The sequence below is a fragment of the Melopsittacus undulatus genome, chromosome 2 (genome assembly GCF_012275295.1).
Source record: "Melopsittacus undulatus isolate bMelUnd1 chromosome 2, bMelUnd1.mat.Z, whole genome shotgun sequence".
Taxonomy (NCBI): Eukaryota; Metazoa; Chordata; class Aves; order Psittaciformes; family Psittaculidae; genus Melopsittacus; species Melopsittacus undulatus.
In genome coordinates, this window is record NC_047528.1 from 117,382,176 (window position 1) to 117,408,311 (window position 26,136).

At 45.5% G+C, this 26,136-nt stretch overlaps 1 protein-coding gene and 6 gene segments (V, D, J or C); 6 read left to right on the top strand and 1 right to left on the bottom strand.

Annotated features, from left to right (window-relative positions):
- The window catches only part of EPHB6 (EPH receptor B6), a 56,707-nt gene extending 51,580 nt beyond the window's left edge, over positions 1 to 5,127 (bottom strand). For both annotated transcript variants that reach the window (XM_034071638.1, XM_034071646.1), the window contains exon 1: positions 4,743 to 5,127. The gene's annotated coding sequence lies outside the window, so the exon portion shown is untranslated. The remainder of the gene's footprint in view (positions 1 to 4,742) is intronic.
- A 9,561-nt stretch (positions 5,128 to 14,688) lies between these two features.
- LOC101879469 (T cell receptor beta variable 19-like) lies at positions 14,689 to 15,208 on the top strand. The segment is given in 2 exon segments: positions 14,689 to 14,737; positions 14,826 to 15,208. Coding segments are annotated over 2 exon segments (432 nt in total).
- Positions 15,209 to 17,264: 2,056 nt separating this feature from the next.
- LOC117435867 (T cell receptor beta variable 19-like) lies at positions 17,265 to 17,952 on the top strand. The segment is given in 2 exon segments: positions 17,265 to 17,313; positions 17,402 to 17,952. Coding segments are annotated over 2 exon segments (600 nt in total).
- A 1,387-nt stretch (positions 17,953 to 19,339) lies between these two features.
- Positions 19,340 to 19,931, top strand: LOC101879117 (T cell receptor beta variable 19-like). The segment is given in 2 exon segments: positions 19,340 to 19,388; positions 19,477 to 19,931. Coding segments are annotated over 2 exon segments (504 nt in total).
- A 1,466-nt stretch (positions 19,932 to 21,397) lies between these two features.
- Positions 21,398 to 22,001, top strand: LOC117435868 (T cell receptor beta variable 6-1-like). The segment is given in 2 exon segments: positions 21,398 to 21,446; positions 21,538 to 22,001. Coding segments are annotated over 2 exon segments (513 nt in total).
- A 1,473-nt stretch (positions 22,002 to 23,474) lies between these two features.
- Positions 23,475 to 24,066, top strand: LOC101878949 (T cell receptor beta variable 19-like). The segment is given in 2 exon segments: positions 23,475 to 23,523; positions 23,612 to 24,066. Coding segments are annotated over 2 exon segments (504 nt in total).
- Positions 24,067 to 25,532: 1,466 nt separating this feature from the next.
- On the top strand, positions 25,533 to 26,136 carry LOC117435869 (T cell receptor beta variable 6-1-like). The segment is given in 2 exon segments: positions 25,533 to 25,581; positions 25,673 to 26,136. Coding segments are annotated over 2 exon segments (513 nt in total).

Sequence of the window (26,136 nt, forward strand, 5' to 3'; positions counted from 1 at the left end):
TTACTCTTCAGCATCTGACTCCATATACATGCCCCAGCAGAACACAACAAGAACACACCAAGACACATGCAAACTACAGTGAATTCCCTCTCTCTGCTCAGCCTCTGTCTGCTAGATTTTAAGCGACCACTTATTTACACTCAGTTCAGCACACTTTGGTCTCAATACATGTTGCACTACACTCTTGCCAATTTCTAACATGCTTAGATACTGGAAGAGGAGGCCACTAACATCCCTGGTAATGAAAGCAGCATTTCTCAGCAGAACTGTTCCATTCCTGATAATGATGGCAGTGATAACTGCTGATATGGTAGCCCCTTTATGAACAACATATACCCCAAACAGGATTAGCAAACCCACTGAAAAGTGAAAATGGCAGTACATATTTGCATTCCCATTGATGCTGGCACCAGCTCAAAGCTTACTGACATTAACAAGGGAAGGGACTATCTGGGAGACAACTGCAGGCAACCATCCCAATCCAGCTGTGCTTCCAGCAGCTTTTTCCTGGCTCAAAACCAAGAAGGGGTAATTTTAACCATCTTTCTGGTGCAGAAAGCATTTCAGATTCTGCTTACTGGAACCAAATCGATCCTAGCTGTAAGTGAAACTTCACATTCGAAAATTCAATTGGTTTTATAAACAGACCAATTTGAATTTCCAAATGGAAATTATTGAAGACCTGCCCAGAAATCTGTGCAATGATATCGCTCTTGTGACATCCTACCTTCTTCTTAATAGTTGGGAAGAGGGCTCTGCCAAGGTACCCTGCTTCCATTGCAGACATCCTCAGGATCTGAGGCAGCCTGTGGTAAGCCTGATGCTAAAGGTCTGGATCCTACACACTGCCCCGATGGATCAAATAGAGACCCATCATGTGAGTGTTCTACAGTTAAGTGTTAGTTAAGATCAGATCATTCAGGGAGCTTTGAAGTAACTTGGAGGAACATGGATATGCTAAGCCTGAAGTAAGTTCCAGTCAGTAGTCCTCCATCTCCAGCTTCTATGGTTTCATTACCTGATTTGGACACACTGGATGTTTTCCAGAGACATGGCACAGAATGAAAAAAAAGCATCTGGAAACTGCAGAATCAGCAGAGGAATCATTTCTTTGGCAAGCCTGGGGAGGGGGAAGTCTGAAAATGAAGTCATCTATGTTTCAATATACAGGTCTGGGCTGGCAAGAATTTCCATCCTAAGGTGAACTAAGACCTTAAGCCTCCATATGTAATGCTATAGCTTTCAGACTGGATAGGCCGTGTTCTCACAGTCTCCAGCATCTTCTGTACTCACAGAATAGCACTTTTTTCCCCTCTTCTTTAGTTGTTTTTGGGCATATACATGGGCATGTGCATATATCCATGCACAGGGGATGGGGTGTGTGCACGTGAAACACTTGAACAAAACATCTCTTGACAAGCAAGGCCTGAGCAGCAGCATGAACAGGGGCCTCTGAAGGCATGGAAAACTGAAACCAGTAATGACAAGACCCTGACTTCCAAAGCTACTGCTCTTCTCAGAAGTGGTCTCCAGAGCAATCTGCTAGTAGCACCTCTGCGACAGGAGCGTCAGCCTATTCCACAGCGACTTCTGAAGAGGCAAGGCAGCATCTTCTGTACCAAATACTGCACCAGTACCTCCATCAAGTGTACACTGTTAGGTTTGTACACATATCAATAGTACATTTAAAATAATAGTTCTGGAAAGCATAACACATGTTTCTGAGAAGCAACTGCTCCTGTAGTTAATCTTTGTTAAGTTTAAAACTCCCTGTATAAATCAAATGTGAGAAGAGCAACAATATGAAATGGTATTCTCTTACTCAGCACATTTTCTGCTCACTTGTCAGGGTACCGTGGCTGACAGGAATAATGAAGGAGCTGTTTATACTTTTGGGGTCTGTTCATGTAGCACTGTTGGCACCACTAGAAACAATGACACTGCATAGCTGCCAAAGAGAGTAAATATGGAGAGAAGAGAGATGTCCAGTGCAAGACTTTACAGGCAGAAGGTAAATATTGAGGTTTCAAAAAGTTAGGAAACTGCTGAATTAATGGAGTCAGTAGCTGGGGGAAGTATGTTAACTGTGTTGTTGTAAGATGATATAAAGCTTCCTAACAATATACAAGTTTTCCTTTTTTAAACACTAAGATATAATATATTAAAGCAGGTTTAAGTAAAAAACATTAAGAGAAAATAATGACAAAACTACAGGATGTTCATCAGCTCCCTCCTAAACCTTTAACTTTTCTCTTAACAGAAATGAGTCTTTTAGCTTAGTTATGACCAAGAGCAGGTTATCTGGAATATTCTTAACAAACACCTTTTCACAATAGTGCCCTTTTTTGGGTAACATTGACATGCTTTTTGGTGATTAGACCACATTATAAAGATATAGCATGACCATAAATACCAGTTTCTACTTCTTCCATCTTCTATTATTTCTGTGTGCAGTCAATGTACCCAATATGGCCACAGAAATGAGAAATAAACTGTGCAACCTTAAATGTGCTCTCAAAGTACTTCACACTCATCTGTAAGGACTTCAGGAGAATCTTCTGCATAGGGGCTGCTGAGGGATAATCCATAGGTAGCAAGGAGAAGCAGATTTTAGGGGGAACAGAACTATAGAAGGAAGCATTCCTGAAGCCAAAGTAAAAGTATGCATAAATCTCATGCCAGTGCAGGTACCAACAGAAGGAGAGTTGACCTCAAAGCAACTCTATCTTAATGGAGGCACACAAGGTAAGGGGTGAGAAACTACAGAGATTTCTTACATGACTGTCTGCATGTGGCACATGAAGTATCACAGGGGAAAACATATGCACCTGGGCACAAAAGAGGTGAATTTCTGTGTATATATATATAAATATATATACATATGTAAAGAAAAAGACAATTCTCAAGGGACTAAGGGATCAGCTGTCTTGTCAGGCATGTTTGCTGGCTGCCTATGAGAGCATGCCCGAGAATAAGCTGTCTCCATGGAGCCATCAGCTGCCTTTCCCCCCCAAAACACATTTACATTGTGACACTGGTCACCCTGCAAGTCAAATACAGAAGGCAGAGACAGTAGGAGCCTTGAGCAAAAGAAAACCTCAGCCCCTTCCTAAAACAGCCTCTATAACCCAAGCTGTTCTTACACAGATAGCAGCTTGGAAGGGCTGAGAACCTCAGAACAAGGCCAGAAAACTTGCCTTTCTGCAGTTTTGGAGATTAAATTAGAAAGGATAATCCTGCTTCATACAAGCTCCAATGCCCTAAAGTAATGGTATTTTCAAGTACCAATACACATGGCCATACAAACACTTCCATGTATCTCAGTGTAAGTGCAAGAAAGTCATATAGGAGAGAACTCAGAAGACAAGAAAAACTGTTTAGGGGATAGAGGGGCACAATACATGTCAAGGAATTAAAAACTGCACATGCATAATATGGCTCAGAAGATACATGTGCAAAATGCAGTAAAGGATGCAACTATATGCAGTTATCTGAGACTTGCCAAAACACTAGCAAGACTGAAGTGGTGAAAGGTGTTGATTCTAGGGAATTAGCTTCCAGATTAAAAACCCCAATATTTTGGAACCTCACCATTGGAATTCTTTCAAACTAGGAATGAAGAAAAGCCTAAACACAGACACTAAATCTTGTATTAGTGGCTGAGGCTGGTCCATCAGATGTAACTAAACAAGAGGTGCATTCATTTCCAGCTTCCATGTTCCTGATTAGAACCTACATAAAAAGGAAGAAGGGAACCTTCCCTGTTCATCCCAGCTGAGGCTGCAGATCTCTCTGTAGCAGATGTGTCCGGTGGCAGCTACTCTTTCCACTGTCGTGACTCTGTTGTTTCTGTTTGCCCTCTCACTTTCCTTCCTCATCAATCTACACGACTTGATATCACTGCTAATGAAGGATGCCTTTGGGATATCTGCTTCCTCATCTTTACTCTCTTATTTCTACAACTCGTAGGGAAGGCAGGTGTGGTAATAGCAAGAGAGACTTCAGAGTAAGTTAAATCATTTCAGTGCATCTGTGAAAGGCAAATTTAAAATTACCCATCCCAGCAGCTCCTCCCACATTCAGATTTATTTAGCCCGAGTAGTAGTAACTTGAACCAGCTCCTTGAAAAATAGGTTAATACGTCTTTTCTCTACCACAAGTACTCATACAACGATTTGTCCCCCAGAAGAGCATTAAACAACCTCCAGAGAAGGCCACGCAGGCTTCACCACATCATTCCACGAGGATCAGGAACCTACAGCAGCACCAATCTACCCCTGCCTTCCTGCTTCACAGACTTCAAAGGCAGGATTTAGCTAGGGCTCTTCGAGGAGCTAGAGACAGAGAGCAACATCACCCATGGGAGCAGACCAAGCACCCCATGCATGTGCGGAAGGGCTCTGGCTTCGACAGCAATGTCCGTGAGCAGGGAAACCGTGACCAATTCCATGCAGCTTTTCTCTCCCAGCCCCAACACGGCCCAAGAGAGCAGAGGTGTGCTCGGGGGCGGCCCCTGCGGGCACTGCCGACTGCCAGGAGCAGCCTTTACACAGCAGCAAAGGGCACAAACCCCACAGCCTGCGGAGCTTTAATCCCTTCCACTCCTCCGTTGGGTCTTCTCCCTTCCACCCCCTCCCTCCCGGACGGCAGAGATCCCAGCAGATCCTCGACCACGGCTCTTTCTCAGCTCTCTCCGGCCAGGCTCACAATGCCCTTCCCCTCCGGCTCGCCCGCCACAATACCTTCTGCAGGGCTCCAGCATCACCCCCTCCACTTCCCAGCATGGCTCATGTAGTTCTCGCAGGAGCCCTGCCCGCTACAGCCATGCCGGCCGCTCTCCCGGCATCAGGAAACTTGGACAAAGACCATTTTCACGGTGCAAGTGACACCGCCTCCATGGGCCAGCGCCAGGTCCCTCTCGCTCTGCGCCCACCGCCTCTTTGTCCCCTGGCCCCGGGCACTGCCCTTGGCCCTCCACCGATGCCTCCTACGGGTCGGATGCCTGCGAGCGGTCCCGCTCCCCGCACTCCTCTCCAGGCCCTTCTGCGGGAGCGGCTTTCCCTTCTCCTCTGCTCTCCTCACCCCGATCCCGCTCTCCTCCAAGAGTCTCTCTCTCCTCCTCCCTCTTCCCAGGAGCTGCCTCTCTCCTTCCTCCCCTCCCTCCCTCCTTCCCCCGGGCTCATCCCGCCGCTTTCCCCCTGCCTCCCGCCCCTCCCCGCCCTGCCCCTCCTCTTCTCCTGCCCCCTCCCCATCGCTGCTCGGTGCCGAGGCCGGGCCCAGCGCAGCAGCGATAGCAGCGAATGAGGGTGGGAAGGGGCTGCGCGTTCTCGCACGGAGGCGGCCGCCGCCATTCGCGGCCCCGTGGCTGCGGCAGCGTCCTCTGCTCCTCCGCTGCGGCTCCGTCGGGCCCCGCCGCCGCCTCCCTCCTGCGGCTGCCGCAGCCGGGGTCTCGCAGGGGCCGAGCGGGGCGCGGAGCCTCCGTCCTGCGGCAACCGCTGCACCGGGTTCGGTCCGGGATCCGTCCGTGATCCGTCCGGGATCGGTCCGGGATCCGTCCGGGTTCCGTCCGGGATCCCGGCCTTTGCTGCACGGGCTCTCTCCCGTTTCCTCCGCCCCGCGTCTTCCATAGGGGGTTTCCCGGTGGGTATTTCCTCGGCACAGCGCCTTGCCCGCCCCCCTGTCGTTCTGCGGCCGGTCTTTGTGTGGGGATGTCCGAATGTGGCTGCGGGTGTGCGAGCCCTGCTAGGTTCGTGTCAGAAGATACAGCGTGGCAGTGCTGGAGTAACAGCATCAACTACTGATGCTCGGTCAGTTTCACTTCACATTGCTGGAACCGGTGTTGCTGCTGTTCTGTGGCAACCCAGCTTAAAGTTAGCACATACAGGCTTACTTGCGCTACACTTCCAAATGCTCCCGATCGAGTATCACAGAACTGGGTGCTTCCTTAAGTTTAGGTACGAACAAATCCCAATTCAATCGGCAATGGTGTGAATGAATCAGCCATGGTTCTTCAGTTATCCTAAAGGAGGACCTCATCTGCCATCGTAGAAACAAAGGACTGGAAGCATCTTTTTGGCTTGCTCCTGCCTCCTGGTAGTGCAAGAGAAAGAGCCTACCTACTCAATCTGTGAATGGTACTGGGCTGAGTGTAGAGAAATGCTGGAGAATGAAGCATGCTGTATAACCCTCTGATTGTACATACCATTATGTGACTTACATGTACAAGTGGCAGAAAATGAGGGTGCTGTGAGCTACAGTGTAAGCAGTGTGTGTCCATTGGGACTGAAGGGAAAATATACCAAAATTCACCAGAATTTGGACTTCTGCTGCCAAAGTAACTCGTACAATATAAAGGGACTGTGATTCCCTTCAGTGTAAAACACTGGTACACATACAAAAGCACAAATAAACATTAGACACCCTGGTGCATGACAAAACATATAAACTTGTGCTTAAAAGATGTACTATCAGTAGATAGCAGCATATCTCTGAATTCAAAAAGCTAAGGCTGGTTTCCACACAGCAAAGCCTTTTCTAGCAGTTCTGTTTCTATACAGAATAACACAAACACCCTCTCCCCAGACACCATAGTTACCTTCTTAAAACCTCTCTGTGGGGGTTTCTAGAGACAAATCAGAGCAGACCTCTTTCCTGCCCTTCCACCCCCCTTCCTACCCACTCGGCCATCCTCCCCCAGCCACTGATGCTAAAATAAATTGACTTCAGGAGAAACTGCAAGTATTCAGCTCCTCATGGCATCTGGACCTTACTCAGTTCCATAGTAAACTCTGGCACATATGTTTTCCCTTCTTCGTTTTAGTAGCATGAGGAGCATCTGGCTCCTAGAAAGGAGCAGTAGGACTCTACCATTGCACCGGGGTTGTGAAAGAGGTTAACCAGCTGCTTTGTTCAATAGCTGCAGAAACACTTCCTCCCCTTTATGGTAATGGATTATTCCCCCAAAACCTCCTCCTCCTCTTTGTGTAATGAAAGCCAAGCATGAACAAGCTACTACTATGAATGGGGAAGTTTGGGGAAACTTCCTGTGCTACAGGGATGCAGGCATGCACATGCAACACCCCAACCCCGTTTAAAATCTCACCTGGTGAAAGGCAAGACAACAGCCCTTTCCTAGGGGTTATATTTAGGCAATGTTTAAATGTTCTCTCTTCAATGCTGAAGCTTTTTGCAGTGCAGGTATTTCTATCTTCCAAAACTTTGCCAGTTTCTGAGGCCTTCATCTACAAGGCAGATTATCACATCATAGCAGAAGTCACCCTTCTCAATATGCAAACCATCACAGCCCAGCCATGACAGAGATGAGAAACAAAAGCTCTCTGTTGCGAACTGCCATGGGTGGATCTGATTCTTAGGGCAACCTCAAACGTGACAAAACCAGCACACTTTATGCAACAGTGTGGTCAGTGGTCTCCAAAGTGGGGTGCATGCATCATAAGGGGTGTGCAAGATGACCCATTGCATGCAAAAGTGTTAGAATATCAATAGTATATTTATATTATTTATAAATAAGTAATTATACACATATATGTATATATACACATATATACATATACACTAAAGTCTTTTAGCAGTAAGGATCAAAAAAGTTTGGAGACCACTGCATCATGCACCAGCTTACACAGACAGACATTCATATTATAGACACAAAATTCCACACAAGAGTTGCAAATATCCAGATGCACAAACAGATCTCACAATATTTAAAGCGAAAGAAGAAGGTGCAGTTATTAAAACAATGGTCAAAATAGCAAAGGATAATCTATTTCATAAATAATCTCCTCACTGCGTGAAACATGTTAGGTCTTGAAGAGAAAAGAGTTGGAATGTGCAGGGCAGACAGCATAAACCAAAGAGAAGAAAACCACCCATGAGAGAATAACTGAGGAGGGTAAGAGGGAGGGGTGAGGCTTAGACAGGGGGAATAGAGTTTCAAAAGAAAAAGAGAGAATAAGGAGGGTCAGAGTGAGAGAAGTGGGATACAGAGATAGAGGAAGCAAGATACACACAGAGCAACTATAAAAGACAGACAAGGAAAGACAGGAATGCAAAGAAGGGGAGGAGCTGGGAATAGCAAATAGTATAGCAGGCAGAAGAAAGAGTAAGAAGGGCACTATTTATACATGAGAGGACACGTCCGACAAGCAGTTTTGAAGCAGAAATGTTTTCAGTAGATAAAAATCTTCCAGATTTTTTCAAGGGCAGATTTATCATTTCAAAAGTCTAAACCAGCACATTTTCCTTCCCAGATTTCTCAAAACAGAATCATACAGAGCAGTAAATTAAAACCTTATAATACCCTTCTGGATACTCTATATTATGGCCCTGTTTGTTGATGTGTTGGATATGAAGGTATCAAATCATAAAAAGCCCAGCATAGAAAGAGGAGCAGCTTACAGAAAATTAATGGGATAGCTGAAGAGGAGTTAGGGGAGCTCAGAAGTGTAAACTGACTGAGGGGCAGCCCAAAGTGCAGTGTGAAAGACCAGACCCTGCAGATTCACAGTCTCTACATAACTCTTGATAGGCATAGTATATAGTCATGTATTTTTTTGTTTACTTTTTAATCTTCTTTAAAATAATGAGATTTTCTACAAACAAAGTGACTTCTTATGGGTTTCAGTTCTCCCTTTGAAAGAAGCAGTGTGGTTTTGCTTACACAGCAGTCTTGTTCTCTGCTTTGTTCCTTCTCTGCCATCACGTAGGTATGAATGCATAGGTATACTGCAATCTTCTCTGTAGTCTATCAAGCATCTGAGTTCAGTCCTTTCTGTCTGCTGATCCATGCTGATCCATGTTCCAAGCTTTACTTGCTTCCTTGGGAGGTATTTTGTGACTGCAGTTCTTGACCAAGCATGAGATTTCTAATTCCTGCTGGGTTTGTGAAGAACAGGAACTGCAGACTATTGCTGGAATAGCACAGACAAGTAGCACTGTACTTTGTTCAGTATTGTCTGTATAACTTGGAAGGAAGAGAGGCTCAAATAAACTGCAATTATCCCATTGTTTTGGTGCTTCAGTAAGATTGTTTGGAAGTACTCCATACTTCCAACAGATTAAGGTGACCCCAGAAAGCTGCATAAGGCTTCCAAAAGTTCCTGTTTTCTGTTGCATGCTTATGGTCAAGCAGAAAGAATGGAGCAACAGTTACATAGATGGGAAGTTACATTTCCTAAGTGCCCTGGGATTTAAGAAAAATTGCCCTGCTAAAAAGATGCCCTAACATACAACTTGTTCTTGGAAGCTCAGTAGAAAAATAAAGACAATAAGTTACTGGAGTTGAAAGGTGTAATGAGGAAGGTTAAACACAGAAGAAGCTGAAAGGGAATGAGGCTCAGGTTCTCTAAGAGAATGTAAGGTACCAATGGACTGTCTCTCTCAAACTGGGAAGCTTTCATCATCTTGTGTCAAAGCAGAAGGTCTCTGAGCCTCCTCAAGGTTACAGTAAGGGGTTATATAGATAACTGCAGTTTCAGTTTAGCTTTCAGCTGAAAAATGAGTAGGAAAGAAGAACTGCAAATTTAGTTTGGATTGGAATAAAATTATTTCTTTTCATTCTGAGGGAAAAAGAAGGTGGGGAAGTGCTAAAAGAACATCCTTTAGCATGAAACACTCAACTTATTTCAGAAGCTCTTCAGGGGAGGAAATGAATGGCTAGATACATAAAGCTGCTGGCAGAAGTGTTTCACAAACAGACCAAGTCTGTAGCCTGGCAGTTCCTGGGTCCCAGCCTGTAGCCTCGGTACCAGTTTCTTTCCCAGGAATGCTTAATTACCTGTAAGATATGGAAACATCTCAACATGAAACACGAATTTCTCCATTCACACATTCCATCTCCCATGCACAGATTGCCACGCTCAGAAGCCTGGGAATGACAACGTATTTGTAGGAAACATTTAAAAATCACCATAGTGCAAAATGGGAATTGCTGCCGTGTCTGGTCCCACAGACATTCCAATCCCACAAGAATACAGGCCTCTATTGAGACAGACAACCTTACTCTTTCTTTTCTCTGTCCTGAGCTGGATGTCCTGATCCCCTTCCCTGTGCTGGCCACAAAGATTTGTACAGTGATCTGGATCAAAGAACTGGTCTGGCTGAAAACTAATTCACCAAATATCATATGTAGAACTATAGTGTATGTGTAGGAGTCTTTATGGAGCTGTGTAAATGCCACAGCTGAAAGATTGGTGGGAAGGCAAAGGTTGTGCAGCTGGGGAGGGACAGGCAAGACTGCCCCTTTAAGCAGCAACCCAGTTGATGTGTGTTTAAAGTGGACATGTGTCAGTTCCCAGAGTATGATGCCTTTAATAGTGAGTATCCCATAATAGGGATAGGGTTTTATTACCCTCTTTCAGTCTGTAACTAAAACTGTTCTTTTTGCACCAAAAATAAAACTGGAAAAAGAAAGGAAATCTTCCTGAAACTGTGCAGGAAGCTGAAGCTGAACTGGAAAATGCCTCCAGAAATTGTTGAAATGCCATTGTTCACTAAATCTGACAAGCACTGGGGGTGTGGGAAACCACCCAGGTTTAACCACAATGTAACCTGAGAACAACAAATCTCCTATGTATTTATTAGTCAGCACTCCTGTAGAAGGTAAGCACCTTGACAGTAACAGTACAATGAACAACTGCTTGTGTGTCATGTTGTGGGATGACCTATTCTAATCATCTTGCTTATCTACCTGAATCATAGCATTATTGAATGATGGATATCTCAAGTTAGAGGGCACCCATAAGGTTCATCAAGTCCAACTCTCTGCCCCTCACAGGACTGCCTCAAACTAAACTATATAGCGAAGAACATTGTCCAGATGCTCTTTGATCTCTGACAAGTCCAGTGCTGTGACCACTTCTCTGGGGAGACTGTTCCAGTGACTGATGACCCTCAGGGAAGAACCTTTTCCTAATGTCCAATCTGAACTTCCCCTAAGGCAGCTTCATTCCATTTCAATTGAACAAAAAGACAATAAAAAATGTTTCTATAAATACATTAGCAACAAAAGGAGGGCTAAGGAGAGTCTCCATCCTTTACTGGATGTGGGGGGAAACAATGACAAAGGATAAGGGAAGGCTGAGGTACTTAATGCCTTCTTTGCCTCAATATAATAGTAAGAACAGTTGTACTCGGGACACCCAGAGCTGAAGTCAGGGAATGGGAGCCAGGGCCCCCTGAGCTTGAAGACAGGGATGGGGAGCAGAATCAAGCCCCCATAATCCAAGGGGAAATGGGTAGCGACCTGCTACTCCACGTAGACATGCACATGCCTATGGGCTAGATGGGATCCACTCATGGGTACTGAGGGAGCTGGCAGAAATGCTCACCAAGCCACTCTCAGTCATTTAGCATCACTAACTGGGGAGGTCCCAGTTGACTGAAAGTTAGCAAATGCGATGCCCAGCTACAAAAGGGGCCAGAAGGAGGATCCTCTCACTCTGACCTGGGTGCCAGGGAAGGTTATGGGGCAGATCATCCTGAGCACCATCACATGGCATGTACAGGACAACCAGGCGATCAGCCCCAGTCAGCATTGGTTTATGAAAGGCAGGTCCTGCTTGACCAACCTGATCTCCTTCTGTGAAGAGGTGACCCATTTAATGGATGAGGGACAGGCTATGGATGTTGCTTACCTCGACTTTGCACCTTACCTTGCCTTTGGCACTGTTTCCCACAGCATTCTCCTGGAGAAACTGGCTGCCCATGGTTTGGACAGGCGTGTTCTTTGTTAGGTAAAAAACCAGCTGGATGGCCAGGCTTAAAGGGTGATAGTGAATGGAGTTCAATCCAGTTGGCAGCCAGCCACTGGTGGTGTTCCCCAGGGCTGAGTATTTTGTTCAGCAGTTTGTATCAGTTTTATGTAATGTCTTTATCAATGATCTGGATGAGGAGATCGAGCACGCCCTCAGTGAGTTTGCAGATGAGACCACTTTGGGTGAGGGTGTAGATCTGCTTGAGAGTAGAAACACTCTACAGAGGGATCTGGACAGGCTAGATCGATGGGCTGTGGCCAGTTGTATGGGATTCAACAATGTTCAGTGCTACGTCTTGTACTTGGGTCATAACAGCCCCAGGCAATGCTACAGGCTTGGGCAAGAGTGGCTGGAGAGTGGCCTGAAAGAAAAGGACATGGGGGGTGTTGGTCTACAGGCAGCTGAACATGAGCAGCTTGTGCCCAGGTGGCCAGAAAGGCCAACGACATCCTGGCCTGCATCACCAAATGGTGTGGCATCAGGACCAGGGCAGCAATCATCTCCCTGTACTGGTCACTGATGGGGCCACACCTCAAATTCTGTGTTCACTTTTGGGCCCCTTAATACCAGAGATGCACTGAGATGCTGGAGGGTGTCCAAAGAAGAGCAATGAAGCTTCCAAGGTGTTTAGAGAACAAGTGTCATGAGACAAGTGGGTTGTTAAGTCTGGAGAAAAGGATGCTAGGGAGACATTGTTCTCCACAGCTACCTGAAAAGGGTTGTAGCAAGGTGGGTGTTGGTCTCTTCTCCCAGGTAGCAACTGATACAGCAAGAGGAAAAGGCTTCAAGCTGCTCCAGGCAAGGATTAGCCTGAAGAACAGCTTAGGGAAGGGAGTGTACTTTTGAACAGAGAACCAGGGGAGGTGTCTGAGAACGAGTAACACTTTTCTTGTGCTGAGATCTGCCCACAGGGGTTCAGAGGCTAAACACGTGGAGTGCTGAGCATTTTGTAGGTCTTTCAAGAGAGCATGGAATTCTAGTTCACTGTGGGTGCACAATCACATACAGCATGCAATTTAGGAGTGCCTTTTCCAAAACCTGGGAGTTGGGACCAGAAGACTCTGCTTTGTATTTCTGTAATCGAACAGTGCCAGTCTGTGGGCAGAAGTGGTATTGTTAACTAACAGAACAGTATCTGCTTAACATCCAAACATCCCAGAGCATACCAAAACCTGCAGATAGGGATATCACCTCCATTGAACTCCAGCTGATGCTTCACATGAGTACCATTTACTAGAAGGCACTTTTTACCATGTAAAACATGGTGTATAACATACTTGGAAATTCCATGGAAAAAAAAGAAAGCTTGGTAAAGTGTGAACCCTCTCTGTTTCAGAGTCCTTATTAGCACTGTACAGTCCAGGGTAGGTTTATTTCCTTCAGCCAACCAAACTCAGTAGAGAAAGGATTTAGAAACTACCTTGTCAGTAGTACTGCAGGGATTCTCATGAATTCTAAGTGCTGATGGTTAATCATTAACTACGACCCTGCCACACTTCACTGTGGTGTAGAAAGTATCTTGAAGCAATGGGAGCTCTCTGTTTATAAAGCCAGCATTATCCTAGTGACAGTGTGATGTTACAGCTTGGGAAACGAAGTTTGTTTTCAAATGCCTTTTCTCCTATGAGTCTATGATTTCTTCTATGATGCTGTACTTTTTCAGCCAAGACAGCCAGAACTCTGAGTGCACCTATAAGCCTTAACTGCCCTGAACAACCTCACCTGCACCCTCCAACAATGCAGTCTCTGTCTATTGCTCCACGAGCTGGGGCAATTTATGCTCAAACTTAGGCACAAATTCCCTGTTTAAGTTATGTTGCAGGTAGTGCCTCCTCTTTACATTTGTTGTTTCATAGAATCATAGAATAGTTAAAGTTGGAAAGGACCTTAAGATCATCCAGTTCCAACCCCTGCCATGGGCAGGGACACCTCACACTAAACCATGTCACCCAAGGCTCTGTCCAGCCTGGCCTTGAACACTGCCAGGGATGGAGCATTCACAACTTCCCTGGGCAACCCATTCCAGTGCCTCATCACTCTCACAGTAAAGAATTTCTTCCTTATATCCAAGGAAGATAAGACTTAAACAGCAGAGGTTTAGATTGCTCTTGTAGTATCTTCAACCAGAAAAGATTTCCTCCTTCTACCATATAGTCCTGCTGACCTCATAAAATGCAAGCTGAACTGAAACACTGTGGTCCTGGTTCTGAAACACATGCTGTTGGAATCTCATATGCGCCCTGGAATTTTACAGCTCTTAAGCTACAAAAGAAGATGATGATATTCTATATACATGCTGATATGGAATATATCTCTGGTATATTAGTTCTATTCCACCCTCCATAAAGTTCTGCTAATGCAGATGAAGAGAACCTTGGGAAATACAGCCCCTAAGGATCACTGTGAGCACCGATTCATTCCAGCAGATGGCAACATTTTACTTCAAAACCAAAATAGATTAAACAAGAACAAGATCAACCATAGCGGTTCTGAAAGTTTGAGAAGGAAGGAAACTAATGAAGGTCTGTGCATCTGTATTATATTTGCTATTCACCAGAAATCAACACTCTGGTAGTCACCAATACCAAAGAATCATTTTACTTGGTTAAACAGAACATTTTCTGGCTTACTCTTGACAGAAAAGGTCAAAAGTTGAAATCTAACATGGGAGTGTGAATAAAAAGACAATTGTCACATATGATAACACGCTGTCTCATGGAACAAGAGTCAGAGTCAGGTTGAAACTGTGTTTTCAAGAGACATGACAAAGTGCTTGAAATCTGTAGCAGGAAGGAGCTTGGTTTTCAGCACAGGTTCAGCTGTTACAGAGATGGATGCTATTGGTTTAGGAGAAGCATGTGAAATGGACCTATATAAGGACCCTGTAGTGGCACACACACTGACTATTGGGGCAGACATGAGGATGTGGACAGCTTGGTGTGTGTCCTTGTGCTTCTTTGGAGCAAGTAAGGGATCAGTAAAGCCATGAGAGCTGCTCTGCTGCTGGAGAATGTAAAATGTTTTAATATGTTTCTGTTCTGCTTTGTCTCATAGGAGCTGCAATCACCCAAACCTCCAGTCTTGTGCTGAAAGAAGATGACAAAGCTACTCTGACTTGCAGCCAAAACGATGATCACAATGCCATGTACTGGTATCTGCAGCAGCCAGGGAAGGGGCTGCAACTGATCTATTATTCCTTAGGGGAATATCAGCAATATGAGGGTGACTTTCACATTGGATACAAAGCTCAACGGCCAAACCGCTCCGACTTCTCCTTGGATATTTCATCAGTGAAGATGAACTATTCCGCTGTCTATTTCTGTGCCAGCAGTGTGAACACAGCACTTCAAAGTCACTTCCTTTCTTTACATAAACGTCTCCTTACCGGCACTTTCTGTCAGAAGCAGCTGCTCTCAGCACAGGAAGAAGGTCTGTAGGCCAACAGCCTGGTCACAAAGCAGATGTTGCCAGGGCATTGGAGCAAGAGAGGGAGCACAGGTCTTGGAAGTGCAGGTTAATTGCTGAACTCACCTGTCCTGATAACTGTGTGTTCTCTATCTCATGCAAGCAATCAATAAACATTGTTCACCAAAAGGAGACGTAACATAAAGGAGATAGAAACTGCAAAGATACAAGAATAGAAACAAAGCAGAGAAACATGTCACAGATGAGATTAAAATGACAAAAGAGGAGCCATGACCTTGGTCTGCAAGTGCATAGACACAGTCCTGAAAAGTTCCATGTGTATGGAGGCTGTAAAGAGGAAAGGGAGATAGCACAAAAGAGAATGCAACTTAGAATGAATTCACATTCAAGGAAAATAACATGTAGATTACCATGTATTCAGAAATTGCTCTGATCACAAGTCCTGTGTGTCCAGGTGGTTATGGTGCCATCAAAAGGAGGGTGTGAAGGTCCTGAGGGGCAGCAACTGCCTTGGATGCCACTGGTCCATGGGGCCCACAATTGGAAACAGGAGCAGGGTGCCCTAGAGAAGAACAACAAAAAACATTAACCCATATTTGGCAAGAGAAAGGGAAAATCTGGATCACATTTTAACAAGCAGGGTGCATGGGCTGCTCATAGCATCCCTGTGGATACCTTTAGTGTTCTTAGGGAGGTGTGTGGCATTATCATGAATTAAACGTAAGATTATCGTTGTGTCCCTTTCCTCCTTGGTCCATGAATGTCCCACATCAGTCCTGTGAGACTACCAGGCAGAGTGCATGTCTAAGGCCAGTTTCTGGGAGATGCACAGTGAGAGCAGAGCAGAAGAGAACAGGATAGAACAGAACAGAAGAGAATTCAGTTGGAAGGGGCCCACAGGGATCATCCAGTCCAACTGCCTGATCACGTCAGGGCTCATCGAAACTTAAAGCGTCTCATTAACAGAACTGTGCAAATACCTCTCAAACCAAGAAGCCATTGCCATCAGCCACCGTTTCAGGCAGCCCCTGTTCAAGTGCTTGTCACCCTCCCGGGAAAGAAATGTTTCCTAAAGTCAAGTCTGAATCTCCCCTGACACAGCTTTGAACCATTCCCATGCATCCTGTGTGGGTACCAGGGAGAAGAGATCAGCACCTCCCTCTCCCCTTTCACAGAATCCCAGAATCCCAAGTGTTGGAAATGACCTCAACAGATCATCTAGTTCAACCCCCCTGCAAGATCAGGGTAACCTAGAGTACATCACACAGGAACTTGTCCAGGTGGGCCTTGAATATCTCCAATGTAGGAGACTCCACAACCCCCCTGGGCAACCTGTTCCAGTGCTCTGTCACTCTCACAGTAAAGAAGTTCTTCCTGATGTTAACGTGGAACCTCCTATGCTCCAGTTTACACCCATTGCCCCTTGTCCTGTCACTGGATATCACTGAAAAAAGCCGAGCTCCATCATCCTGACACCCACCCTTTCCATATTTGTAAACACTGATGAGGTCACCCCTCAGTCTCCTCCAAGCTAAAGAGACCCAGCTCCCTCAGCCTCTCCTCATAAGGGAGGTGTTCCACTCCCTTCATCATCTTTGTGGCTCTGTGCTGGACTCTTTCAAGCAATTCCCTGTCCTTCTTGAACTGGGGGGCCCAGAACTGGATGCAATATTCCAGATGCGGCCTCACCAAGGCAGAGTAGAGGGGGAGGAGAACCTCTCTTGCCCTACTAACCACACCCTTTCTAATGCACCCTAGGATGCCATTTGCCTTCTTGGCCACAAGGGCACATTGCTGGCTCATGGTCATCCTCCTCTCCACCAGGACCCCAGGTCCCTTTCCCCTTCACTACTTTCCATCAGGTCAACCCCCAACCTGTACTGGTACATGGGGTTGTTCTTCCCCAGATGCAAGACTCTACACTTGCTCTTGTTGAATTTCATCAAGTTTCTCCCCAGCTGTTCTTCAGCTGTTACAGAGATGGATGCTATTGGTTTAGGAGAAGCATGTGAAACGGACCTACATAAGGACCCTGTAGTGGCACGCACACTGACTATTGGGGCAGACATGCGGGTGTGGACAGCTTGGTGTGTGTCCTTGTGCTTCTTTGGAGCAAGTAAGGGATCAGTAAAGCCATGAGAGCTGCTCTGCTGCTGGAGAATGTCAAATGTTTTAGTATGTTTCTGTTCTGCTTTGAATTATAGGAGCTGGAATCACCCAAACCTCCAGTCTTGTGCTGAAAGAAGATGACAAAGCTACTCTGACATGCAGCCAAAATGATAATCACAATTTCATGTACTGGTATGTGCAGCAGCCAGGGAAGGGGCTGCAACTGATCTATTATTCCTTAGGTATATCTCAGGAAACAGAGGGTGACTTTCACATTGGATACAAAGCTCATCGGCCAAACCTCTCCAACTTCTCCTTGGATATTTCATCAGTGAAGATGAACTATTCCGCTGTCTATTTCTGTGCCAGCAGTGTGAACACAGCACTTCAAAGTCACTTCCTTTCTTTACATAAACGTCTCCTTACCAGCACTTTCTGTCAGAAGGCAGCTGCTCTCAGCACAGGAAGAGGGTCTGCAGGCCAACAGCCTGGTCACAAACCAGATGTTGCCAGGGCATTGGAGCAAGAGAGGGAGCACAGGTCTTGGAAGTGCAGGTTAATTGCTGAACTCACCTGTCCTGATCACTGTGTCTTCTCTATCTCATCCCAGCAATCAATAGAGATTGTTAACCAAAAGCAGACGTAACATGAAGGAGATAGAAGCTGCAAAGATACAAGAATAGAAACAAAGCAGAGAAACGTGTCACAAATGAGCTTAAAATGACAAAAGAGGAGCCATTACCTTGGTCTGCAAGTGCATAAAGAAACTCCTGAAAAGTTCCATGTGTATGGAGGCTGTAAAGAGGAAAGGGAGATAGCACAAAAGAGAATGCAACTTAGAATGAATTCACATTCAAGGAAAATAACATGTAGATTGCCACATACTCAGAAATTGCTCTGATCACAAGTTCTCTGTGTGTTCAGGTGGTAATGTTGTCATCAAAAGGAGGGTGTGAAGGTCCTGAGGGCAACAACTGCCTAGGAAGCCACTGGTCCATGGGGCCCACAATTGGAAACAGGAGCAGGGTGCCCTAGAGAAGAACAACAAAAAACATTAACCCATATTTGGCAAGAGAAAGGGAAAATCTGGATCACATTTTAACAAGCAGGGTCATGGGCTGCTCATAGCATCCCTGTGGACACCTTTAGTGTTCTTAGGGAGGTGTGTGGCATTATCATGAATTAAACGTAAGATTATCCTTGTGTCTCTTTCCTCCTTGCTCCATGAATGTCTCACATCACTCCTGTAGGACAACCAAGCAGACTGCATGTCTAAGGCAGCTTTTGGGAGATGCACAGTGAGAACAGAGCAGAAGAGAACAGGATAGAACAGAACAGAAGAGAATTCAGTTGGAAGGGGCCCACAGGGATCATCCAGTCCAACTGCCTGATCACATCAGGGCTCATTGAAAGTTAAAGCGTCTCATTAACAGAACTGTGTAAATACCTCTCAAACCAAGAAGCTATTGCCGTCAGCCACCATTTCAGGCAGCCCCTGTTCATGTGCTTGTTACCCTCCTGGTAAGGAAATGTTTCCTAAAGTCAAGTCTGAACCTCCCCTGACACAGCTTTGAACCATTCCCATGCATCCTGTGTGGGTACCAGGGAGAAGAGATCAGCATCTCCCTCTCCCCTTTCTCTTCTTTTAGAAGCTGTAGAGAGCCATGAGGTCGCTTTGTGATACACAACACCATGGTATACTAGAGAGTTGGTTCATGTGGATTCAAATCCTGGCCTGAAACACTGACAACATGGGATTTGCATCCAGATGTTCTCCTTGAATATTTAACCCATCCTGTTATTCACGTATGCTGATACTCTGATGGAACAGAAGTCAGAGTCAGCTTGAAGATTTCTGCGTGTTTCCAACAGACACAGAACTCAAAGTGCTTGAAATCTGTAGCAGGAAGGAGCTTGGTTTTCAAGAGAGATTCAGCTGTTACAGAGATAGATGCTATTGGTTTAGGAGAAGCATGTGAAATGGACCTATATAAGGCCTTGTGGGGGCAAGCACACTGACTATTGGGGCAGACATGAGGATGTGGACAGCTTGGTGTGTGTCCTTGTGCTTCTTTGGAGCAAGTAAGGGATCAGTAAAGCCATGAGAGCTGCTCTGCTGCTGGAGAATGTAAAATGTTTTAATATGTTTCTGTTCTGCTTTGTCTCATAGGAGCTGCAATCACCCAAACCTCCAGTCTTGTGCTGAAAGAAGATGACAAAGCTACTCTGACATGCAGCCAAAATGATAATCACTATGGCATGTACTGGTATCTGCAGCAGGCAGGGAAGGGGCTGCAACTCATCTATTATTCCACAGGTGAAAATCAGGTATTTGATGGTGACTTTCACACTGGATACAAAGCTCAACGGCCAAACCGCTCTGACTTCTCCTTGGATATTTCATCAGTGAAGATGAACTATTCCGCTGTCTATTTCTGTGCCAGCAGTGTGAACACAGCACTTCAAAGTCACTTCCTTTCTTTACATAAACGTCTCCTTACCAGCACTTTCTGTCAGAAGGCAGCTGCTCTCAGCACAGGAAGAGGGTCTGCAGGCCAACAGTCTGGGCACAAACCAGGTGTTGCCAGGGCATTGGAGCAAGAGAGTCTTGGAAGTGCAGGTTAATTGCTGAACTCACCTGTCCTGATCACTGTGTCTTCTCTATCTCATGCATGCATTCAATAGAGATTGTTAACCAAAAGGAGACATAACATAAACGAGATAGAAACAGCAAAGATACAAGAATAGAAGCAAAGCAGAGAAACGTGCCACAAATGAGCTTAAAATGACAAAAGAGGAGCCATGACCTTGGTCTGCAAGTGCCTAGACACAGTCCTAAAAAGTTCCATGTGTATGGAGGCTGTAAAGAGGAAAGGGAGATAGCACAAAAGAGAATGTAACTTAGAATGAATTCACATTCAAGAAAATAACATATAGATTACAATGTATTCAGAAATTGCTCTGATCACAAGTTCTGTGTGTCCAGGTGGTTATGGTGCCATCAAAAGGAGGGTGTGAAGGTCCTGAGGGGCAACAACTGCCTAGGAAGCCACTGGTCCATGGGGCCCACAATTGGAAACAGGAGCAGGGTGCCCTAGAGAAGAACAACAAAAAGCATAAACCCATATTTGGCAAGAGAAAGGGAAAATCTGGATGACATTTTAACAAGCAGGGTGCATGGGCAGCTCATAGCATCCCTGTGGACACCTTTAGTGCTCTTATGGAGGTGTGTGGCATTATCATGAGAGAAACAGTTTGTCATTTTATTCCTGGATTCCTTTCCTCCTTGCTCCATGAATGTCTCACATCACTCCTGTAGGACTACCAAGCAGACTGCATGTCTAAGGCAGCTTTTGGGAGATGCACAGTGAGAACAGAGCAGAGCAGAAGAGAACAGGATAGAACAGAAGAGAATTCAATTTGAAAGGGCCCACAGGGATCATCCAGTCCAACTGCCTGATCATGTCAGGGCTCATCGAAACTTAAAGCGTCTCATTAACAGAACTGTGCAAATACCTCTCAAACCAAGAAGCCATTGCCGTCAGCCACCATTTCAGGCAGCCCCTGTTCAAGTGCTTGCCACCCTCCCGGTAAAGAAATGTTTCCTAAGGTCAAGTCTGAACCTCCCCTGACACAGCTTTGAACCATTCCCATGCATCCTGTGTGGGTACCAGGGAGAAGAGATCAGCACCTCCCTCTCCCCTATCTCTTCTTTTAGAAGCTCTGGAGAGCCATGAGGTCACTTTGTGATACACAACACTACGGCATACTAGAGAGTTGGTTCATGTGGATTCAAGTCCTGGCCTGAAACACTGAACCAGATGTTCTCCTTGAACATTTAACCCATTCTGTTATTCACATATGCTAATACTTTGTCTGATGGAACAGAAGTCAGTGTCAGTTTGAAATACTCTGTGTGTTTACAACAGACACAGAATTCAAAGTGCTTGAAATCTGTAGCAGGAAGGAGCTTGGTTTTCAGCACAGATTCAGCTGTTACAGAGATGGATGCTATTGGTTTAGGAGAACCATGTGAAATGGACCTATATAAGGCCTTTGCAGGGGCATGCGCACTGACTATTGGGGCAGACATGAGGATGTGGACAGCTTGGTGTGTGTCCTTGTGCTTCTTTGGAGCAAGTAAGGGATCAGTAAAGCCATGAGAGCTGCTCTGCTGCTGGGAGAATGTAGCTTCCTTGCTTTAATGTTTCTGCTCTGCTTTGTCTCATAGGAGCTGGAATCACCCAAACCTCCAGTCTTGTGCTGAAAGAAGATGACAAAGCTACTCTGACATGTAGCCAAGATGATGATCACAGTGCCATGTACTGGTATCTGCAGCAGCCAGGGAAGGGGCTGCAACTGATCTATTATTCCTTAGGGGAATATCAGCAATATGAGGGTGACTTTCACACTGGATACAAAGCTCAACGGCCAAACCGCTCTGACTTCTCCTTGGATATTTTATCAGTGAAGATGAACTATTCTGCTGTCTATTTCTGTGCCAGCAGTGTGAACACAGCACTTCAAAGTCACTTCCTTTCTTTACATAAACGTCTCTTACCAGCACTTTCTGTCAGAAGGCAGCTGCTCTCAGCACAGGAAGAGGGTCTGCAGGCCAACAGCCTGGTCACAAACCAGATGTTGCCAGGGCATTGGAGCAAGAGAGGGAGCACAGGTCTTGGAAGTGCAGGTTAATTGCTGAACTCACCTGTCCTGATCACTGTGTCTTCTCTATCTCATCCCAGCAATCAATAGAGATTGTTAACCAAAAGCAGACGTAACATGAAGGAGATAGAAGCTGCAAAGATACAAGAATAGAAACAAAGCAGAGAAACGTGTCACAAATGAGCTTAAAATGACAAAAGAGGAGCCATTACCTTGGTCTGCAAGTGCATAAAGAAACTCCTGAAAAGTTCCATGTGTATGGAGGCTGTAAAGAGGAAAGGGAGATAGCACAAAAGAGAATGCAACTTAGAATGAATTCACATTCAAGGAAAATAACATGTAGATTGCCACATACTCAGAAATTGCTCTGATCACAAGTTCTCTGTGTGTTCAGGTGGTAATGTTGTCATCAAAAGGAGGGTGTGAAGGTCCTGAGGGCAACAACTGCCTAGGAAGCCACTGGTCCATGGGGCCCACAATTGGAAACAGGAGCAGGGTGCCCTAGAGAAGAACAACAAAAAACATTAACCCATATTTGGCAAGAGAAAGGGAAAATCTGGATCACATTTTAACAAGCAGGGTCATGGGCTGCTCATAGCATCCCTGTGGACACCTTTAGTGTTCTTAGGGAGGTGTGTGGCATTATCATGAATTAAACGTAAGATTATCCTTGTGTCTCTTTCCTCCTTGCTCCATGAATGTCTCACATCACTCCTGTAGGACAACCAAGCAGACTGCATGTCTAAGGCAGCTTTTGGGAGATGCACAGTGAGAACAGAGCAGAAGAGAACAGGATAGAACAGAACAGAAGAGAATTCAGTTGGAAGGGGCCCACAGGGATCATCCAGTCCAACTGCCTGATCACATCAGGGCTCATTGAAAGTTAAAGCGTCTCATTAACAGAACTGTGTAAATACCTCTCAAACCAAGAAGCTATTGCCGTCAGCCACCATTTCAGGCAGCCCCTGTTCATGTGCTTGTTACCCTCCTGGTAAGGAAATGTTTCCTAAAGTCAAGTCTGAACCTCCCCTGACACAGCTTTGAACCATTCCCATGCATCCTGTGTGGGTACCAGGGAGAAGAGATCAGCATCTCCCTCTCCCCTTTCTCTTCTTTTAGAAGCTGTAGAGAGCCATGAGGTCGCTTTGTGATACACAACACCATGGTATACTAGAGAGTTGGTTCATGTGGATTCAAATCCTGGCCTGAAACACTGACAACATGGGATTTGCATCCAGATGTTCTCCTTGAATATTTAACCCATCCTGTTATTCACGTATGCTGATACTCTGATGGAACAGAAGTCAGAGTCAGCTTGAAGATTTCTGCGTGTTTCCAACAGACACAGAACTCAAAGTGCTTGAAATCTGTAGCAGGAAGGAGCTTGGTTTTCAAGAGAGATTCAGCTGTTACAGAGATAGATGCTATTGGTTTAGGAGAAGCATGTGAAATGGACCTATATAAGGCCTTGTGGGGGCAAGCACACTGACTATTGGGGCAGACATGAGGATGTGGACAGCTTGGTGTGTGTCCTTGTGCTTCTTTGGAGCAAGTAAGGGATCAGTAAAGCCATGAGAGCTGCTCTGCTGCTGGAGAATGTAAAATGTTTTAATATGTTTCTGTTCTGCTTTGTCTCATAGGAGCTGCAATCACCCAAACCTCCAGTCTTGTGCTGAAAGAAGATGACAAAGCTACTCTGACATGCAGCCAAAATGATAATCACTATGGCATGTACTGGTATCTGCAGCAGGCAGGGAAGGGGCTGCAACTCATCTATTATTCCACAGGTGAAAATCAGGTATTTGATGGTGACTTTCACACTGGATACAAAGCTCAACGGCCAAACCGCTCTGACTTCTCCTTGGATATTTCATCAGTGAAGATGAACTATTCCGCTGTCTATTTCTGTGCCAGCAGTGTGAACACAGCACTTCAAAGTCACTTCCTTTCTTTACATAAACGTCTCCTTACCAGCACTTTCTGTCAGAAGGCAGCTGCTCTCAGCACAGGAAGAGGGTCTGCAGGCCAACAGTCTGGGCACAAACCAGGTGTTGCCAGGGCATTGGAGCAAGAGAGTCTTGGAAGTGCAGGTTAATTGCTGAACTCACCTGTCCTGATCACTGTGTCTTCTCTATCTCATGCATGCATTCAATAGAGATTGTTAACCAAAAGGAGACATAACATAAACGAGATAGAAACAGCAAAGATACAAGAATAGAAGCAAAGCAGAGAAACGTGCCACAAATGAGCTTAAAATGACAAAAGAGGAGCCATGACCTTGGTCTGCAAGTGCCTAGACACAGTCCTAAAAAGTTCCATGTGTATGGAGGCTGTAAAGAGGAAAGGGAGATAGCACAAAAGAGAATGTAACTTAGAATGAATTCACATTCAAGAAAATAACATATAGATTACAATGTATTCAGAAATTGCTCTGATCACAAGTTCTGTGTGTCCAGGTGGTTATGGTGCCATCAAAAGGAGGGTGTGAAGGTCCTGAGGGGCAACAACTGCCTAGGAAGCCACTGGTCCATGGGGCCCACAATTGGAAACAGGAGCAGGGTGCCCTAGAGAAGAACAACAAAAAGCATAAACCCATATTTGGCAAGAGAAAGGGAAAATCTGGATGACATTTTAACAAGCAGGGTGCATGGGCAGCTCATAGCATCCCTGTGGACACCTTTAGTGCTCTTATGGAGGTGTGTGGCATTATCATGAGAGAAACAGTTTGTCATTTTATTCCTGGATTCCTTTCCTCCTTGCTCCATGAATGTCTCACATCACTCCTGTAGGACTACCAAGCAGACTGCATGTCTAAGGCAGCTTTTGGGAGATGCACAGTGAGAACAGAGCAGAGCAGAAGAGAACAGGATAGAACAGAAGAGAATTCAATTTGAAAGGGCCCACAGGGATCATCCAGTCCAACTGCCTGATCATGTCAGGGCTCATCGAAACTTAAAGCGTCTCATTAACAGAACTGTGCAAATACCTCTCAAACCAAGAAGCCATTGCCGTCAGCCACCATTTCAGGCAGCCCCTGTTCAAGTGCTTGCCACCCTCCCGGTAAAGAAATGTTTCCTAAGGTCAAGTCTGAACCTCCCCTGACACAGCTTTGAACCATTCCCATGCATCCTGTGTGGGTACCAGGGAGAAGAGATCAGCACCTCCCTCTCCCCTATCTCTTCTTTTAGAAGCTCTGGAGAGCCATGAGGTCACTTTGTGATACACAACACTACGGCATACTAGAGAGTTGGTTCATGTGGATTCAAGTCCTGGCCTGAAACACTGAACCAGATGTTCTCCTTGAACATTTAACCCATTCTGTTATTCACATATGCTAATACTTTGTCTGATGGAACAGAAGTCAGTGTCAGTTTGAAATACTCTGTGTGTTTACAACAGACACAGAATTCAAAGTGCTTGAAATCTGTAGCAGGAAGGAGCTTGGTTTTCAGCACAGATTCAGCTGTTACAGAGATGGATGCTATTGGTTTAGGAGAACCATGTGAAATGGACCTATATAAGGCCTTTGCAGGGGCATGCGCACTGACTATTGGGGCAGACATGAGGATGTGGACAGCTTGGTGTGTGTCCTTGTGCTTCTTTGGAGCAAGTAAGGGATCAGTAAAGCCATGAGAGCTGCTCTGCTGCTGGGAGAATGTAGCTTCCTTGCTTTAATGTTTCTGCTCTGCTTTGTCTCATAGGAGCTGGAATCACCCAAACCTCCAGTCTTGTGCTGAAAGAAGATGACAAAGCTACTCTGACATGTAGCCAAGATGATGATCACAGTGCCATGTACTGGTATCTGCAGCAGCCAGGGAAGGGGCTGCAACTGATCTATTATTCCTTAGGGGAATATCAGCAATATGAGGGTGACTTTCACACTGGATACAAAGCTCAACGGCCAAACCGCTCTGACTTCTCCTTGGATATTTTATCAGTGAAGATGAACTATTCTGCTGTCTATTTCTGTGCCAGCAGTGTGAACACAGCACTTCAAAGTCACTTCCTTTCTTTACATAAACGTCTCTTACCAGCACTTTCTGTCAGAAGGCAGCTGCTCTCAGCACAGGAAGAGGGTCTGCAGGCCAACAGCCTGGTCACAAACCAGATGTTGCCAGGGCATTGGAGCAAGAGAGGGAGCACAGGTCTGGGAAGTGCAGGTTAA